Source organism: Ambystoma mexicanum, chromosome 5q, assembly GCF_040938575.1.
Source record: "Ambystoma mexicanum isolate Mex_15411 chromosome 5q, UKY_AmexF1_1, whole genome shotgun sequence".
NCBI lineage: Eukaryota > Metazoa > Chordata > Amphibia > Caudata > Ambystomatidae > Ambystoma > Ambystoma mexicanum.
The window spans coordinates 353,192,387-353,212,731 of record NC_090933.1 but is presented as its reverse complement, the minus strand read 5'-3'; the positions used below and the strand labels follow the sequence as shown (position 1 = coordinate 353,212,731).

General features: G+C 45.5%; 1 protein-coding gene across 3 annotated transcripts in view; it reads left to right on the top strand.

Moving 5' to 3' along the window:
• The window catches only part of PRELID3A (PRELI domain containing 3A), a 274,440-nt gene that overhangs the window by 244,604 nt on the left and 9,491 nt on the right, over positions 1-20,345 (top strand). The window contains exon 6 of one of the 3 annotated variants that reach the window (XM_069620837.1): positions 13,726-13,803. The exons of the other annotated variants lie outside the window; for them this stretch is intronic. Coding sequence (XP_069476938.1) covers positions 13,726-13,785 — 60 coding nt within the window. The 3' untranslated portion in view covers positions 13,786-13,803. Of the gene's footprint in view, positions 1-13,725; positions 13,804-20,345 lie in introns of those variants that run through there. 3 annotated transcript variants of the gene reach the window in all.

The window sequence follows — 20,345 nt, the reverse complement described above, 5'->3', positions numbered from 1 at the left end:
TAATATCATAGTTATCAGGTACTGCTAGTACGAGGGCAGGGCCTGCAGCAGCTTGAAGCCATGATTCAGGAAGTCAAGGTTGTCAGCTGTGATCAGATCCACTATTTCTGTAGCGTGTGCCACCAAGGATCTGGCGTTGATTAAGGCGCCCTTGATGTTAGGGTGATTAGTGTCAGTAGACGCAACATGAGGTTCACCCTGGCATATTTTAGAATGGGATCCTTGAGTGGTGGTTGTGGCAGACTTTTTATTTCTGTCATACGTTTTGGTCTTAATGTTGTTCCCTATAATAGAGCCATTTTCTTTTTTTTTTGCGAGGATATTGGTTGGTGGTTCTTGGAGTCTGGTTAGTCTAGCCAAAAGTCTAGAATTTCTGGCTATAGGAGAGCATGGTAAATTAGTTTTACTAATAGGGTAGTTGATCTTTAGATTGGTTGGTGGCAGGTGGTTAGAGCCCATGCCACCAGAATGCTCTGGATGAGTAGGATGGGTAGCTGAGTGCGGGTTTTGGATGGTTAAAGGAAGATTGTCACATTTAAACTGAGGGCGGAGTTTAGGCGGTTTAATTTCCAATACTGTGAGAGTTTTGTTAGCCTTGTTAGCCATGGTGATACTGTGGAAGTCAAGGTAGTAGGGGGCTAGTACATTTGCGTGTAGGCCTACAGCCAATGAGGCATATAATAGTTTTAACAACAGGGAAGTAGAGGCGTACGTAATGCTAGTAGTGTGCCACATTGGTTGACTAAGGCATGGTAGTTTAAACAAGGTAACCAACAACAGTACTGAGTTGCAATGCCAAATGGTATGTGGTGCTAATATAGAAGTGACAATCGTGCTGGACAATGGTGTTGCAATCTCATGGTACTGAGGCAAAATTAGGCTAAGAGTAATGGTACATAGTATCAACCAAGTCAAATAAGGAAAAGGATGTGCACCTTACATCCAGTCGTGAACTTGTATGATTAATAGTGTCAGGACAACAAATCACAATGGGCTAGACATAGCAGTGCTTAACACACTAAAGTACAGAGCAGGCGGCTGAAAGGACTGAAAGTACGATAAGAGGCAGTAGCAGTTTATCAAAAAATAGTCACGATAGGCTAGACATAGTAACACAGAGCACACTAAATTATAGAGCCGGTTGGGTGGGTGATTCTAGAAATGTTATGGTAAGAGAAATCCGTGCATTCCAGATCAAGCCGCATTGATGTAAGGCTCAGCGGTAGCTAAAAGGCACGGTGGTTTGAGCATAACTGTGTATGTCTAACACTAAGCCATTGTGTAATACTGCAGCAGGACATACATACAGAACAGTAAATGCAGTGAATTACATATAAGATCCGTTTCAGAGAAATACGATAGAAATGTTCACCATCTAAGGAGGTTTAGCGGCTGCTAGGCAGAGGGCCATAGATTGGACGTCAGCAATGGGATGGCCACTTTACGTAATGGTGAATGGCACTGGGGGATGTCGTCAGGTGCTGCAAAGTTCAGGCTACCCACGAAAGAGGTCGGTAGCTGGAGCAATAGACAGGGATGCTATATGTCCGTCACAACGTAGCACGGTGGAGTGTTACAAACGTATGTATACGATCTGACCGAGGGCCTCTGGGTTCGTAGGATGCGGTCAGAGACACTATGGGTAGCGGAGTTAGGGGACATTAGGTAGACGTGTTGTATGGGTCATATGTTGGAAGAAGGGGAGGGCAAGGTCGAAGTGGGAGACTCTCACCTGGCCTAGTCATAGGACATACCTCCCAGTGGTGAACAGGGACAAACATGGCCTTTTTCTGGCCTTCTTCATAGGCCGGCTCTTCCGTCTGCCGGTGTATTTAACTGGCTATTGTAAGATTCAGTATCCAAGCAACAAGACGCACACAGACTCGTTTTGGCGCAGCGTTCCGCCCGACATTTTAAAATCAGGCATTTCAAATGAAATAAGGTACGCTGGCACAACACACTAGCAAGGAGCTGTAATTAGCAGGCTTCGGTGCGCATGCAGGGGGTTCGTATCCCCAAAATCCTCACCATTATTCAGTTCAATAGGAGATGGCAAGATATCTGGTGTAGATGGGGCAGCAGCGGTCCCGCAATATGTAGCACGCAGTTTCTGGTGGTGGGAGAGGCTCCAGGGGTACCGTGGTGGGGGCTCCTGGCCTCTCCACCTCGTGGTGACGAAACTTCTGTGTTTCCAAAAAACATACACTAGGGGTACGGAGTTGTACCCCCACCCATGGGTGCCATGAGGGTATCCCAAGGGTCTGCTCACCAAATCAAAAAGAGGAAGAGCTGCACTGCCAGGAGTCCCACATGGACTCCTGTGCAGAAAATAACACAGAACACACATGATAAAAGGAGAACAGGACAAGTACATGGAGGCCCTGTCCCTCCAATGCATTTCCAGCCTCACACTGACAACATTCTAGCCACTCCCATTCCCCACCAAGGGTAGTGTTGCCCAGGGTCTTCTTCTGCTCTCTGCTGTGTGGTCAGGTTTCCATTGGTGTTTTTTGTGGACTTTTCAACTCCACCGGACCAGCCCGATCCCTGGTGGACCTCTTCAGGGTTGTGCAGTCCAGGAACCTGTCAGCACTTGGCCCAATGCCTTAACTGCTTTAGCCCTAGGGTCTTGATCTTGCTACACCTCTGACCCTGTGTTGCCAAGGTTCACCTCCTGACTCCATCTCTAGTTCTTGGCTCTCTTGACTTGGCTTCATGGACCTCAACATCCACCACTTAGCCTATCCCTCCTAATCCTGATTATACTTTCTGTTGTCCCTCCTCCTCCTCCTCTTCTCTCTCTCTACATGTTCTACTGCATTCTTCATCATTTTTATTCCTCCCCCAGCACATTGCTTTCCCTGCTAGCATCTTCCTTCTGATGTTTCCCTTTCCTTCCTTCCCCTGACTTCTGCTCTTCTTCCTTGTGATCTCACCGCCCTTGTGGTCGTTAATCTTCCGGTTCCTTTCTCCTCTTTGCTCTCTCCAACTAACCCCAACCTCCCACACTTACTTCAGTGTTTCTCTGTCCTTTATACCTGAGCCTGCGGTCAAGTAATCTCATTCTTCTCTATGTTTATGCACCTGCAGGGAATCATAGACAGGGCTCTGGGATTGGCCTGTATCTTGTCAGCCATGTCCCCAGGCCCCCCCCCCCCATGTAGTCAAGTTTCTGGTTTTGAATTTAATTCGCCCATGACTCCACAGAGTGCATAAGTACCTTGCTCGCTATCCTGGCATTAGGAGGCGCCGTCTTGAGGCCACTTGATCTGAAAATGGATCCCCTAAAGTACAGGGTGTTTCCTTGAACCCTACTTGTCCGTGTGATCACAGCTGGAGGCACAGCGGCTGTCTCAGTGTTTGGGGTATACAATAGTTTGGGGTTCATTTCATAGGCCATGAATATGCATTTATTTATATGTTTGTATCTTTCGAGTTTCACCTGCCTTGGTAACGGCTTGTGTGCCTGAAAAACAGTGCACAATAGTGCCTGTCTGATTCCTTTTGAGGGACATTTCTGCAAGGTTGGGTAGCAGTCGAGAGGAGGGGAGAAGTCTTGTAGGAACTCCTGGTCGATATTAGATAGTGGGTGGTCTTCCCCATCACTCAGGGTCTATACATCACCCAACCACCCCGGCCTCAATGACGTAACGGCCTCAATGACGTAACTCATTGCAGGTCCCTAAAAGCAACCCCTCCCACTGATCACCTTTTTTCACTGAAGAAACCTTCTCAATGGCTAGACTGTCAAGCTTTACTACATTGCTTTTTAAATAATGTGGCCATATTTGACTTTTGAGTTCTTCAGCTATTACCACGGCTACTGCTACCGTTATGTGGAAATCATCTACTGTAGCCATCTAAATTTCCCTACTAAACACCCACTTACTGATATATTTATTAAGCGTGTTTGTTCATTGTTGTTATTGTTTTTAGGACTGTAGTTCTCGTTGGGGACGCACACTAAGGCATAAACACGTGCTTCCATGTGTTTGATGGCCTGAGGGTCATTGGGGAAGGCTGTGTGCAGGCGCATCCGCCTTCCAACAGTTAATGCCCGTGAGAGGAAGAAGCAGGGCTGCTGGGTGAAAGGCTTGCTATTGGGCCACAGTTCACTGGAATATCCCCGTGGCACAAATGTGGATGACAGTAAACTGCTATAACAACAGGGGATAGATGTTATGATTTTCCCTCCATTTTGGGCTAGGTTGGTGAAGTTTGGTAACTTCAGGCAGTAGGCAGTGAGGCCCTGCTACTCAGTCAGGACCAGCCTGCGCCTATGCACCGTAGATGTGTCTGGCCTTTGCACTCTCCTCCCTCTATGCTTTGCCTGCTACTGTGACTGGGGGGCTGGAGGGCAGGCTGGTGGCCTATACACGGGGGAAGGGGGCTGAGCTGCCTGCTGGTGGAGGGCGTACATGACAGGCAGGCTGAAGGATGACCTGCTTGGCCGGGTTGCTGTATGCGCCTGTGCAACAGGCTGTGGCCAGGATTTACTGAGGTTGGCGCCTGGTGAGGGAAAACTGTGCTCCTTCCTCGATGGTGCTGCATTTTACAGACTGTGGTGGTCCCCACCCACTAATTGGTAGTCAGTTCCATGTGCCGCTTGATACAAATGTTAGTGCGACTTCTTTCGCTTATTAGCACCGCCACTGTGACTCCACTCCTCTGAGGAGCTGTTATTTTTATTTTACCATCATTATGGCATTGGTCATATTATCCATACAGATTATGTGTGCATAAATACTGTGCTTTCACAAGCACTGACATCGCATGTTTCATACACAAACGGAGTATCCACATGTATTTTCTGTGCAAGCAGGGACGTCGTTTCACCAAAATGCCAGGGGTAGCGGAAGTGACATCACACAACCCTCGACCTCTGATGACATCACAGGAAGTGATGTGATTTGACCCCATCCTGAAGTGATATCGTGGAAGCGATGGAACACGACCTTTCACCCCTTGACAAAACTGGAAGTAGCATCACATAGCATTGTACACTACGAAAAATATGGTTACGGTATCACTATAATGTGATGTACAATTCATACAAGAATGGATCGCCATACGTATCATCAAGATCAGTGTGTATAGGCCCATATTACCAAATGACTGTCGATGCAAGCAGACGTCCATGGCCAAATGATTATGGTGTGTTATTATGTAGCACTTACGCTTAAGCGCTTTATATAGAAAAAATATACACCCAATATCACCCAACCTGTGTTGGTACTCATTAATCGACCTCAGAAGGATGAAAGGCTGAGTTGAAGCGTTTAAGAACAGACTAAATCAGTGACTCACCCCCCTGAAGTGTGCCTGAAATAAACCTTTAATGAGTCTAGCAATTATTGCATAGAATTCCAGAAAGACACATTACTTGGTATTCCTATTCTTTCTTATTTAGGGTCAGTGCTGAAAATGCTAGACTTGTGGCACTCCTGTACTTCTTTTTCTTCTTTTTTTAAGAGGCCTGAACAAGAAAGCCAGCTACTCCAGAAGTAAAGAGCCACATGGTGCTGGCCACAGCCCAGGAGCTTGCATTACAAAAAAAAAAAAAAAAAACATTTTTTTTTTTTTCTTTTTTTTTAGAATTCGCAAGGGAGACCACAGAGGTCGCAGTTGAGACCTCTGGCGACCCCTAAATGACATCCCTGTGTGCAACGGGCATATGTAAGGTACCTGTGCACTACTGCTGGGTGGTGGAGATAAACTATGAGTAAGCAGTTTACAAATTGGCCCTCATTACGAGTTTAACAGTAAATTCATAGATTTACTGCCAAAATCATTTACCGCAACCGCCGCTCGAGTCCAATGGCTTACCATGCGATTACAAGTGTATGTCATTGTAAATCCCCATTTATGAAGGCCATAGGACTCCATGGGGATTTTTGTGGATTCACACCTTGAGCGGTATTTATTGCATGTGGTAAATACACCAATTTTTGGACTTAAATCGGAGGTTCTACCTCTGGCGTCATGCTCGAGGTGAATCTGCTACTTCAAGGTCAAACTTGGAATTAGCAGCGCGGTAAAAATGGCATTAATTCCACTACTGCCAAAAAATGTGGCGGTAATGGAATTACCGCCACTTTTTTAATGCACTGCCAAATTTGTAATGAATCCCATTGTCTTTATACATGGTTTCTCTGTTCCGGCCAGCATCAAAATGTGTCCCTCTATCTGCTACAATTTCCATGAGGCCCTGAGGCAATGTGTCTTCTCCACTCATGCTCCTCAGTAGGAGCAGGACCTGGCTACGCTTAGATCAGCGTCTAGAGGCAATTCGATTTGGGGAGGCCCGATGCAAATGTAAATACTCCATCTCGTAGCAGAAGTACATTAAAGGTGATCTTATGTGACCATGTGACTTCAAATATGCTTATGCCAGAGTGAGCATGCTCATGTCATGGAGTGTGTGCATGCGTCTGGGTAGAAACAAGCAGAGTGACTGCAGTGGAAGCTGGTGGGGGCATATTCATCTGTTGTGGGCACCTTTTCAAAATTGGGGCACAACATAATGTGTTGAGATATGCCATCATGTCTTTGGACGCCTCTCTTATGCAATTACTGATGTAATTTCCGGTGCCAACACTAATGTCTTGTACGATTTCATCCAAAATTGTGTGGCTTATTAACTTGAGCATCTTACTTCTAAGACAATTACATGTCAATAATAACAATATTTTCGTAATTCTTTTCATAATGAACTTGCTTTTTTTTAAACAAATTATATTAAATATAGTAAAAGTATATTTTTGTTGTTGATATGTGTGTGTTCCCATCTCTGGTGTTTTGTGAACCACTCCCTGTTATAAATTCCTCAGCCGCAATTGCCAAGAGTGATCATGAAAATGAGATGGCATGGGTTTCTTTGCGTGAGTGCACCTGCATTAGAATAAAGGGCGCAGGTTCAGTGAGTTCATAGGCATAGGGATCCAGTTTTGCGAGAATTTGACAGCCCTGATTAGTGGTAGAAGGGGGAAGATGGCAAGGACTACAAACACCAGGACCTAGCTTTGCTAGTCCCATATCACTAAAGCTGGCTTGTACCCTACATGTCTAAGCAGAAATGCAAGTTAGAAAACAAACGTGTTAGATCCCCTTTTTCAAGATCTTATATGCTCCTGGTTGTTTTAGGACATTTTAAAAAAATTTGCAAAAGCTGTCTTATATACATATTTATTTAAAAAACGTTAGTAAAAAGCTTGATTATCTGGCATATTCCTAGAAGCAACGGAGGTGTTGGTTAATAGGGCATTCCATGAACATGTTGCCGACTGACACATTTCTTTGACAAGGAAGTCATGTTATTTTTAAGCTGCTTTCTAATTCTGCACGCATATTTTAGGCTGCATGAAACACGTCGCTCCACTGTGCATTACAAGCTTCCAAGTCCCTCACAATAGCTCATCCGTAGCAACAGTAAATACTGTATTACATAATATTTTACTACATATACTGTCATATAGTTGAGTGAGGTCCACAAAAGAGGCTGACCCAATTTTCACGTAAGAAAATGTTTTATTTAACACACAAAGGTTCTCTGTTGGGCAAAACTCCCAACAATAGGTGTCAGAAAAGTATCTTGTCAGTGTTGCCAATTTTGTCAAGATTTCCTTAAAGTTCATAAGGAATAGGGCTCTTCCCCATCACTTAGTCTCTCTACTTCTTACTGCCTGTCTCCGGTTGCTGGTGGAATATGAAACTACCAGACTCTATTAGGTCTGGTAGTTCTTGTAGACTCTTCTGTGTCTCTGCCACATGTTGTTTGTAGTATTCGACCTTTTCTTCCAAGCAGAGGCAGAGCCAGCTGGGTTAGCCTTCCCTCGTTTCCGCATGCAGACTTAAGAGAGCTCTGTCACCTCCCTCTCCCACAGTCCTGACCTCCCTCTTTAATACTTCTCAGCTCTAATCGGGTCCTACAGCTCAACACCGCACCATGGGTTTTTTTTCACCTCCCACCCTGAACTTGACCCTCTCTGATTGTGGTCTCATCCCTACTGCTAATCCCTGTCTTCAGGAACCATAACCCCTGAACCTTCCTGATCTTCTGGGCTTAAGTATTGCTAGCATCTTGTTGTTCTCTTCCTGCTTCCCCCTGATGTTTCCAACCACCCTCTTCCTGGAATTTCCATCGAACCACTTTTCTCGGCCTTCCACCCCTGCCGTTCTCCTCCTTCCCAACCCTGATGTTCTCCTCCTTCCACTACTTGATGTTCCTTCTCCGCCTCCAGTCACCAAACTCTTCTTGTCTCGATATACTGCTCAAAACACCCACACTGCTTCACTGACTACATGGGCTTATATAGTTCTGTAACCCCTCCTCTGGGGTTGGGTTTTGGGTGAGGGTATGCATCTGTGGATGCATGTTGAGTGGCCGTGATTGGTTGGAGCTAACTGGCTCATCACCTGTGTGGGCTCCGAGCCTCTGAGGCTGGGACAAGCCTTCAAAAGGCAAATCCGCCATTTTGGATTTTACTTCCTCACCCAGGATAGCCAAAGGCTCTTTATGGAATCCACCTGTTTCTTTAACTTGAAGATAAGAGTGGGGAAGCACTTTTGTATTTGGTGCAGTTTCCCTGCATGAGTTAATTGAGTGTGCGCCAGTGGGAAATGAATGTCATGTTACAGGGTACCATTGTCTTGCTGTGCCATGCTTGAATGGAAGCCCAGTGAGCCTTTGGTGTTCGGGAGGGCTCACTACCTGAGCACAGCAAGAAAGACTAATTCACCTTGTGATACCGTGCACGGTTGCTGGGCAAGCATCACACAAAAATGTGAACTGTCTGATCTCTGGGCAGCGCCGTAGAGCGATTGTCGAGGAACCCTATGAAGCGACTCTGATATCTGGACATGATTGCTGAGTGAGTTGCGTGGGATTCAGGAGGGCTTCTATGGCGTCTAATCCAGTGTTTATTTTCCATGCCACAGGGAAATTGTCTCTCTCGGGGCATGCTTTCTTATGCTCATGGAGTTCAGTGACTTTATAGAGACAGTGCTTAGGATTTTCTCTGTGTCAGCGTTACCTTAACTACTATCCTATGGGAATAGGGAGAGCATAGTACCACTGGTTTCTTGCAGTTCTGGCTCCTCAGGTGCAAGAACCTCCTCTCCTACGGGGGCCTTATCTTTAAGGGGTCGGATGTGACTGCCTCTGCTTTGAGGCATGGGATACGTGTGGGTGACCAGGGGGATCATCTCCATACCACTCCCTTGCTCATATTCCACTAGCTCATGGAGGCAACTGGCACCCTTGATCTCACCACCAGAAGTCCCAGAGCTAGGCTGGAGACTTTGTCAAATCTGGGTTCTACTTCTCCCTCACATCACCCATATAGTTTTACTCATTAACTGTTCTTGCTCAGGAGAACTCTCTTCTTCTAGTTGTACATCAATCTAAGTGACTACAACTCCGAATTTTTCCTTCATTATTAGTTGTAGTACTCCTCATTTTAATTCACAATGCTGTCAATTAAAATGCTTTGAAGTGCACAAACAATAAAATATTACCCACTGGAGACCCCTAGTGTCAAGTGATTGGTACTAATCACTCTCCGCTGAGTGTAGTTCTATGAACCAGCAGTCATGTCTGTAGCCTGCCCAGATGCTCCAGTTTCTTGTGTTTGTCTTAGACACCGAACGAAGCATGTGTACCTGCTGTTGTGATTCTACAGGATTTGATGCTTCTCGGTGGACCAACTAGTGAGACATGCAAAGAGAGAATTGCTTCTTTGGCTATTGTCCTAATAGAATCAAGATACACAACTGCTGTTCAATAAAGTCATTGTATTGCTGCTTCTTTTCTCTTTCACATGGTGAGCTCTTGAGTGGATCCTACCATGGGGAGTGCCATTACATCTCTCAAGTTACCATCCATCTAGCAGGGGTGACGAATACAAAGACATGCCGTATCTACAGGAAATGGTCTTTTGCAGAGCAGTCAGTGTATTTGCCATGAACAACAAATGCTTGATTTGCACGGGATGTTCAGTTGCCCCCTAGTGAAAAACGTTCTATTACAATGTTAAGGAGGGCTTCTTTCCTCATAGTCCGTTCCCAGCCATTCAAAAAATATGGCGGCAGAGAGCTTATGCACCACTGTTTAGCAGCTGATGTAAATCCTTGAGATCTACACATATGTCATTGTACTACGAAAGTCCAGAAAACCAAATAGCAGAAAGCAAAATGGCATCAGATGTTAATAATTATCCTAACTTTAGATTCCATTTAGCAGAGGGTATTACACTTTTCTGTCGTAATTCACTCAGCGAGTATCACCAGTATAACAGACTAATAATCTTCATACCTCTAATCTCAAATACAGCAGAATCACACAATCTGTTTGCATCACCACATTCTTAACTACTGCCCCTCTACAACATTCATCTCTTCACTTGAGCTTGACTCAGCTACAACTCTACCTTTCTCTGGATCTCCCATTCTACTCCGTTCCCCCCTTAGGAGTATTCTCAACTTTTCAACCCACCCTCTGTGCGACCACCCTGCTCCTCTCCCACCTATGCCCCCTGACTCAATGCAGGCTGGATCTTGATGCATCACTGATCCTTCTACTCACCTGCCACAAAGCCAAGTGGATGGGCTTCATGGATATAATTGAAACGTTTTTATCTGGGACAACAAAGGTTGGGCAACGCAATTGTATGTTATGGAAACCCAAAGAAAAGTCTTCGGAATGGTTTTCTCAAAAATAAATTCTCTGGGTCTGTCCTCAGTGTCACTCAGTGTTTTAAGCACTACTCTGGTGGGTCCCTACCTGTTGCCATAGGTTGAGTGGAATGCCTCAGTTAGAGCAAATACCTCTGTTGAAGTTCCAAGCTTTGCTGCACTAACGTCCACAGCATCTACCAGAGGTGAGGAAGGCGGGGGAGATCTGTAGGTGCATGGTCAAGTCTTACAGTGCCTCCCTGTCTCAAGGGCCTAATCCTATTACAGAATCCTGTCTCCCTTTCCTCTTGACCAAATTGATGCTCCCTATAGGTCTCAGCTTTGACCCCTGGGCTTTCTGTCAACTGACGTCCTTGCCCTTCTACCACACGCTCGTTCCTCCACCCTCACTGTCTGACTGTTATTGGCCCTATACCTCCAAACAACATCCCACTGTCGACTTTTCTTACTTCCAGATCCACCTCGCTCCCCCAAAAGTTATTTTCTCTTTTCACCTTCAGTGTTCTGACTCTCATTCTCTCACTCTATATACATGTCTTCCACCCTTTTGCTCTTTGCTCCCTCCAAGCGATTATGGTTCTTCAACATCTTCTGTGTACTTTCACCACATTGTGTATGCTCTTCATCTCCAACTACTCCAAAAACTCTTGTTCTCGCCCCTCCTCCTTGATGTTCTCTTCCGCTAACCTCTCTTTTACTCTCCCCTCATCTTGCACCAGCAACTGTTATCTCTGCACCCCATTTCCTCCTGCCCTTTCAACTTTCTTTGCACCTAGCTGCTGGTTCAGCTCTCGCTGCACCTCTGCCTCCTCTTGCACCTTCAGCTCTCTACACTTCCTTCTGCACCCCATCTCCTCCTGCAGATTCCACTCCCTCTGCACCACCACTTTCTCCTCCATCTTCAGCTCATTTTTCAACTTCACCTTCTTCTGCGCCTTTAGCTTGTCACTTCTCCAAGCACCCACAACACCATGTAGAGACTGGACACTTATCGGGAGTGCTAAAACCCCACCCGTGGGATGCGTCTTCCTTAAGGATTTTCAGGGGACTGTCGTCCTTACTGCCTCTGCGGTATTGAGTAAATACCAACTGTGCATTCACTTGAAGTGGTAGGATTGAAAATCAATGGGGCTTGTAGACACACAGAAGGAGCTTAGAAGAGTGTGTCCACCATCTTGGAATTCTGTATGGGATACATGCGCACTGAAAGCATACACATGGAAGTCGGTGAGGGGAGAAGGTACCGCCCCCGTGTGGTGCCCAGCTCGCTGGGATCTGCCTGCTCTTGTCCGACAGGCCCTGCTTGTTTCTTTTGCCATTGGTAACGTGTCTCTCACTCCTTATTGTCCACCCATGACCAATGCAATACTGTGTGGTCTGGGTCCGTGAGTTTGTGGGGTTTCGAATTCTGCACTCAAAATAAAGTTCTGGTGAACTCTTGCAGCACCAGGTGACATTCCTGCTATCCCTTGATCACAGCGTTTTAGGGGGGGCTCAGGGAATCCTCCCCACCCTGCCCCCCAGGTACCCCATCACAGAGCGGGTGGTGGGGCCCAGCGCCATCAGATACCCTTTGGGCACGGCAGTGTACATCGTCACACACCCAACCCCTTATCTGACTGTGTCTATCACTGGATACTCCTCACCTCGTATCCTTCCCTGAAGTACCCCACTGAATCGCTCTACCCCGAACTCTGCTGTACTGCCTCTTGTCTCCGATCCCTTTTCTCTCTTTGCCCCTCTTCGTGGGAGATCACTCCTGTCATGAAATATATGACCACTATCACTGCTCACTTCCTTCAAATCTTCCCTTAAGTTCCATCCCCTCTCCTTTCTCCTTGGAAGGGGTCCCTGTGCTAACCCACAGCATGTTACACTCCCCTCCATCCCCTACTCTACCCCATTGTACATATCGGATGTCATTTTCATTTGGCCTTTGATATGCACAGGAGGGGGTGGGGGGGCACTTCTATTTGCACTTAAGCGCAAAAGGGTCCTTCTGTGCAATTACTTTTCCACTCTTATTCTGGGAAAGTGTAAATGCCTCCAACAATAAACTTTAACAGGAGGCATTTAGAGTCAATTTCTAGAGAATCACGTGCTTTTACGAGGTGATAATGTCAGGTGGATCCAATAGGAATCCATTGCATTACAAACAGCAGGAAAATGCATGCTGGCGGTAATACTGCTGCATGAGTTAAAAGAGTACCACCATTGTTACTGACCTGCAGAACCCGCAACATTACCCCTTTTGTGCTTACAGCTAATGCATGGCATTCAATTCATGTTCATATTATAGCATTGTCAGTACTGGCCTCACTTCATGCCCCACTAGGTCTACTGCTCTCATCTGGTTTCACTTCCTTCACACTACTATTCCCGTATTGTAAAGCAGCTGCTGCTGGATTGTCCCCAATGCTGCTCTATGCAATTGCCATACGTAAATAAATACATGCTCCAATGAAATATTAGTACTGCATTGTTAGTGTATTGACACACTATAGAGATGTATATCCCTTGAAGCTGAGAGGGAGCCAAACCTTGTGCAGTATTACATCTAACGCCGTGTGCGTAGACATGTGTGTCTTGTGGTTCAGTATCAGAAGCACAGCAGTGATTTCAGAAAACAGGAGACATGGGCATGGACACCCAATCAAGATTTAGTGTCAAATATTGGCAAAAAAATGAGCAGTGTCTTTAGCACCTTTTCACACTAGTGCTTAGGTTCAGTTGTGTAGTTAATAATGCTGCTTTCCAGAACTATTATTATCATGGTATTGATTGAGCATGGACCTGGCCGGTGTTCGTCCCTTCTCCCCAAGGGGGAGCCACCCCCTTTGAGGCTAGGGAGGTGAGCTCACTCTGGGCAAGTGAGACCTCACTGGGAGTGACTCCCCCTTAGGGGACAAGGACTCTCATTGCCATGAGGAACTCCCTAGACCAAGCAACATGTCAGCATGTGTGGGACTGCCTGCTATTTATTATTATTATTATTATTATTATTATTAATATTATCTTATTTACTGAGTGCAGACCCAGCTTCGAGAAGCAACGGAGCGCTTTACAGATGTATACAACAGTACAGATACATAATGGAGCGCTTTTCAGAGGTAACAACAGAACAGATATACAACGGGGGTGGGATACAGAAGGGCACACAGGAGGGGTGCAGCTGTACTGGGTGGTGGGGAGGAGAGGGGATAGCCGTCGTCTAGCGAGTGCGGTGGCGCTAGGGGCAGTGTGATGGCCTAGGTGTTGCGGCAGAGAGACTCCTTGAAGAGGTGGGTCTGGAGTTCTTTTCTGAATAGTAAGAGTGTGAGGGCGAGTCTGATGCTGACGGGGAGGAGGTTCTATAGTCTTGGGGCGTAGGCAGAGAAGGCTTGTTTTCTGGTCCCTAAACCATCTATACCATCACATCGGTCGAAGCAGGCATAGAGTTGCAAGTGTAGCCTGGCTCCACATAGATGTTCTTGCATGTAAACATAGCATATGAATACCCCCGTTGATATGGAGGGCAAAGAAGTGAGTTAAGTTTGGGTTGACCTTTTACAATGGAAATGTCTTGCGTTCTACAGATCATATCTTCATGAAAGGAAAAAGTGTCCTGATGTTTGCTTTCAAATGACTTCTTTTTTTGCGTTATCACATAGGAGTCTGCAGAACCCATGGGCACTTGATAGGAGGACCACTTTTGTATTAAAGATAAGGGATGCGGCGGAATGCATATCAGAGTAGGTAGAACAAAAGAGGGACGTTCTATAATGATAAACAGTGGGAGGCTAGTTGAAACAATTTTGTGTCCCCTGCTTTATACGAACCAGTGGACCAGAATGCAAAGGTCCAGGCCCTTTTCTAGAAAGAAAATGTTCATAGTTCCCTCTGTACAGTGGTCAACAAAGTAACTCCCAGTCTCAATGAGTCAATCGGTCCATGCGCGCTTCTTATAGTTTTGGTGGGTTTGGTCCTCCGAGACCCTGGTCACGGCTCTGTGTCAGTGAGCAGACACTCAGATGGCCTGCGGACCCATTGTGTCCTCAGGGTCCTAAAATGGGTAATGCTGTAGCGAACCAGTCATCAAAAGGAAACAAAGATGTCTCTTTCAGAAAAGATGTGTATTTAGCTGCCACAAGTGGATTACGAGGAGAGTGTATGGTGTGCAGGGGAACCCCCCCTGGCATAAGCGTGCCTTGGAGAGGTGGAGCAGAAACAAGCCGTGGAGCCCGTGACTTTTGGAAAGGTGAAGAACACCAACTTGAAATGCTGGAGGATCAGCGAGTCCAACAACGGGGAAGCCACTGACGGAAGGAGACGAGGAGTCCGGTACAAAGTGGTGATGTGACAACGACCGTATCGTGGTGAGCAAGATGCCCGGCTAACAACACCGAGACCATTGTAACCGGGAACGCTAGCAGTCCTCTACCGCCAGTGTCCAAAGACGGCAGCCAGACAATGATATCGATACACGAGTGAGTCCCGAGCCCTGCGAGGTTCCTCTGCATACACAAAGGTACCGAGGGAAGAACAGGATGCCGCCGGGGCAACATTATAGGAGTGGAGAAACTTTTACCAGTCGTAAGGACGAGAACAATAAACCAACCCAAATGGAGTTTTGAGAAGCCAATAAAGAACATGACTGATAACCCTGTATGGGAAGTGAAGAGACTGGAAACGAATAATCTGGGAAGAAGGGTAAATGCCCCATGAGTACGGGGTGTATGAGTGCAGAGAACATGGCACCGAAATGTGTAATAAGTGTTGTGAGATAAAACTGCAAAGTGAACAGTATAAGAGACGTGATAACCCAGTACAGAGAACCCAGGAAAGGGGAGACTAAAGTTGGATAAAATCATATCAACCCTAGGAAAGGTTGAATTTAAAGACTGTGAAAGCTATTTGACCAAAGACAAGAATGCGAGAGAGTGGCTCTAGGAAAGCTGTCATAAGCTTATCACTAAAGAGAGTACAAGGTCCAGGAATGTTTTGCCTTTAGATGCCAGATCGTGCAATCTACACCACATTCTACTCCAGCTCCTACTTCTCCATCTCTTCCTCTTCTCTTCACACACCCTCCACACTGAAATGTTGTGTTCTGCCCCACAAAGTTAGCAGAACATATAGTTTCTGTAAAGAGTATTTGCGGAAGTAATGATACTAATTAGTTGCTCTGCTCCTTGGGTTTGTGGACGTCTAATGGTATATGGGTCCTTGTACTGACCTCCTCCCTGAACTGGAAGATGCTTCTCTGCCTTATCCCCTGGTAAGGGTATGTTTAAGGTGTTGAAGTTCAACTCCTGCATGGGTTTGCCATGTTACAATGAGGCAGTGGCATTATGGTAGTGACTAATGCTGGCAGTCCGCCTGCTGTGTTCATTGGAATTGACTCTCATCTCTCTGGTCATGCACCTTTGACTGAATGCTGCTACAGTTTGTACATCCATTTGCAAGCACCTAAATCCTGTCTGTCATAGGTTTTCTTTTGAAGCTTGGTCTGTGATCCTGCCCAGGTTTTGTTCCTCAGTTACACGCAGCGATGTGACTCCTGTTCCACCCATAGACCCACTGACCTTGTTCTGGCTAGGTGGTGCATTTTTCTTCTGGTCTGTCCCAGATAGGAAGCCGCTGTCAGATACCTGAAGCAGGCAGTACGCTTGATCTCTTTTGCCAGCACTGGAGGGACTGGGGGAGATCTGAAAAACCTACATGTTAATGCTTGCAGGGCTCACATCACAGAGCAGGCAGCTTCCCCTAACCCCCAGACTTCCCCAGTGCCCATTTACTAGTGGCCACAATGACTTCATCACAATGTCAATTAACATTTGCATGGTTTGTTTGTAAGCACACCTGTCTTATGTTAGTTTGCACCTTTTATGCTTCCATTTCCCAGGCTATGAAACAGAGTGGTCAGGCTCCAACCTGCAGATAGAAAGGTCTTGTCAAATGGTAGGACAAACTTACAAGGTTTCATAGACAATGTGGCAGCTCGATATACACACTTTGCACAGGCGTGTAATCAGCTAGGTACATGATATAAGTAGAAGGTGTAGGGTGAGTAGGAACAAAATGTTTGATCTCCAGCAGAAGGGATTCTGCACATATACCCAAACTCGGGGTGTTCAGCTGTCGAGGACGGTGACATAGTAACAAGTAACAGAGAGGATGTCCTTCCAACAGTGTAGGAAAGACAGTGCACAAACCATCTGACAGGTTTTATACAAAGGTCCATTGGCTGGCTCTTGGGACCACCAAGAAGGGGTGCACCAGCTGCCTACCTCTGCCAGTGGATGAGCCTGGAAGAGTTATGTGGAGGATACCAGGGTCACCTGGCCTTGGTCGCCGGCACATGGCCAGGGACAGACACATAGCTACCATGCATGCCCTTCCCCAACTGAGGGAGGCTGAAGCTCTATGAGGAGACAAAGATAAAAAGCTGATACATCCTGCTCTCCTTTTAACGGAAGTCTGCATTAGTCACCCAGTGTTAGTAGCAAATGTTGATTACTACAACTAATCCTCCAACACCAGGGAAGTCATTTCACAAGTCCAAAGGGACATGCCATGAACCAAGGAGTCCTTCGGGTATAATCACAAAAGGTTACAGGTTCCCAGCACAGGGTGTATGTATCATGCAGGAAACAAAATTGCTAATGCATTGTCTCCCAGCAGAGCATTCTCGTGGCAAACAGGCCAGTTCAAGGCTTAGTTTGCACACTCAAAGCCAACAGGAGCCACATATGTGCTTGTGAACAGCAACATCAGCCCTGTGTGTGCTTATGAACATCAACCAATCACAGCTCTGTCCCAAGTGCCAAACCCGGGTGCAGCCATTCACCAAGGACCCCCCTCAGTTAGAGTATTAAAAACCCAGCAAGACTAGAAAGCCTGTGTAGGTTGTTGGAGACGATTGTGGGAGAGCTTTCGGAGCAATACAAGTAGCATTAAGGAGGTGTTGAAGACAAAAAGAGAACAAGGAACAGGAGGCAGTGGTATCAACAGTGGTGGAGGTGGCATTGACAAAGGATAAGTTGGTAAGAGTACATGCAGTGGTAATGGTGCAAGAGGTGTTTACAATAGAAGAGGTAGGTGACAACAATGGTGGAGGAGGTGGCAACAGATGCAGAGACTGCAGCAAGAAAGGAAATGTGGTAACAGTGGATGAGGTGGCAACAGATGTAGAGGTGGCAATAAGAAAGGAAAACGTGGTACCAGTGGAGCAGGTGGTAACAGATGTAGAGGTGGCAGTAAGAAAGGAAAACGTGGTAACAGTGGAGCAGTTGTTAACAGATGCAGAGACTGCAGTAAGAAAGGAAAAGTGGTAACAACAGTAAAGGTGGTAACAGATGTAGAGGTGGCAGTAAGAAAGGAAAAAGTGGTAAAAACAGTGGAAAAGGTGCTAATAACAGAGGTGGAGGTGGCAACAATTGAGGAGTAGGTGGCAACCATAGAGAAGGAGGTGGTACCAGGAGACAATTCAGTCGGTTGGGCCCTAAATAAATGTCACATTTGCATCACAATCAGTGGCAGCCTACATTAGACTTCCTTAGCGGTCCATCCTTTTTGAGGCTGCATGGGTCTGTGCACTGCAATAAGGACCGTCAGCAGCTGTAGGAGTTAGGGCCACATACCTTTCTACCTTGGTAATCCACCAAACAACCTAGCTCCTTCCACTTACAGTTAATTTGGGAGGAACCATCTAACCACTCATCCCCCATCCTTTGTGTACATGTTATAAAATCACAATTGAGTTGTTTCCTGTGTTTTGTTATATAGTGTCGCATACATAGACACAGTGAACGTGCGTGCATGTCTATATTTAGATGTATTTTGATTTTTCATCGATTTAAATAATTCAAAAATGAAATGTATACCATGGAAATGTGTTCTCTGTCAGCTCTCTTTTAACGTGCCATGTCATCTGAAAAGCTTTGAGCTTCGCATGGTTTATAGATATGCATTTCCATAGCCACGAATTCTTTTTCTTGATTTAGTACTTCAAATATAGTATCCAATCATGTGAACAGTTGATTTGGTCTGTACCTTAAATTCTTGATATGGAATAAATTGTAACTAAACATTTTCCCACCTTCAGACTAAATTTCAAAGCAAGAGAATGAGGTTAATAGTGGGCTTCATCGTCTAGCAGTGTGAGGGGGGAGTTTTCTACACCGGAAACATGATGTGTACATCTAGTGACTTTTGATACGTAGACGTCACTGCTCAATGCAGATGGACAGCATTGCAAAAGGAGGCAAGCAGGGAGTTATCTACATCTTCTGACTAATGCACAGTGCTGATGGCATGGATGAAATCAGAGGCAAGATGTTTACAGAATAACAAAACACATGATACTTATGGGGTCTCCTAGAACATTACTGCCCATTACAACACTTTACTTGGAAACAAGTTAAGATCCTGGAAGTGTGGCAGGATGAGGAACCTCTCCTTACTGGCTGAATAGGGAAAAAGCATTTACTAATAACATTTAGTTGAGGTCATTCCTTTAATCCAGCGGGCTCTTCAAGTGAAGGAGGTGGGAGCTGGTGCAATCTCTTGATTAAACTATTCCAACAGCCTTTATGCCAGTCATTAAGCCACGCTTCCTGAGTGGTTGCAAGCCGCTCAAAACAGTGCCATCAATTATTTATTTATTTTATTGTGTTTTGTTTAAAACAATTCAAACCTTTACAATTTTACAGTTAATTACAGATCCGATCCAAAGAAAAAGAATAAGTAAAGAAAGAAAAAACACAGTTATTATAAAACAAAGACACCAACAACGCCCATAAAGGCATACATACCCCTGTAATGTTGAGGGCCTAATACAATCTTAAAACACTTAATTATCAAGATAATTTACATAATTTAAAAAATCGATCTACTACTGCTACTATCATGGCATTTGAGGCCCCATTCAGCATAGATAACCACAATAGATCTCCATCTACTCTATCCACACTAGGCACACACTTTGCAAATATCATAATACGTTTGTTCAACAGACTAGTGCATTGGACTAACAGATGTTTTAGGCACTCAGACATGCCCGGGAATGTATAGAATATACACAGAGAGTTCTCTTGGTCAAAGCAATTCCTAATTCCCAGGGTTTCTTTTGTGCCCAATGAATTTAGCCGGAACCTTATAAAGTCAGTCCAATGCTTGTTGTCAGGGAAGCAGCGGGCATAGGATTCCACTTTTCCTGCTTTTATAGGTATCGCTATTACATGGCCATAAAGGTGATATTTACTAAAATCTTCTTCTGTGTTGATCCCGTCATTCAGACGAATCATTAACTCCACCCTGCCAGGATTCTTCAACAGTGTACCCTCAGACAGATTCAGAGGTTCTAGCTGGGTTTTACGATAATTGGCAAACTCATTCAGGGGTAATCCACTGCCCAGCTCACATTCTTTACCCGGGTGAAAGTACATCAGATCTTCTTTTGCGGTATTTCAATGATTGGAGACCTAGTTCCCAAAAAAGTGTCATCAGGGGAGTACATTTTGGTGGAAAATACAGTATTTGTTTCCAAATCAGGGCTTCTGGGGTATCCAGTTGCCAGTTCGGCCTCCCCTCCATCCCATATACAAGATTTGGAACCACTTTTCCATTATAAAATTTCACTAGAGGGTTCAGGGAGAACTTGCCATATCTGT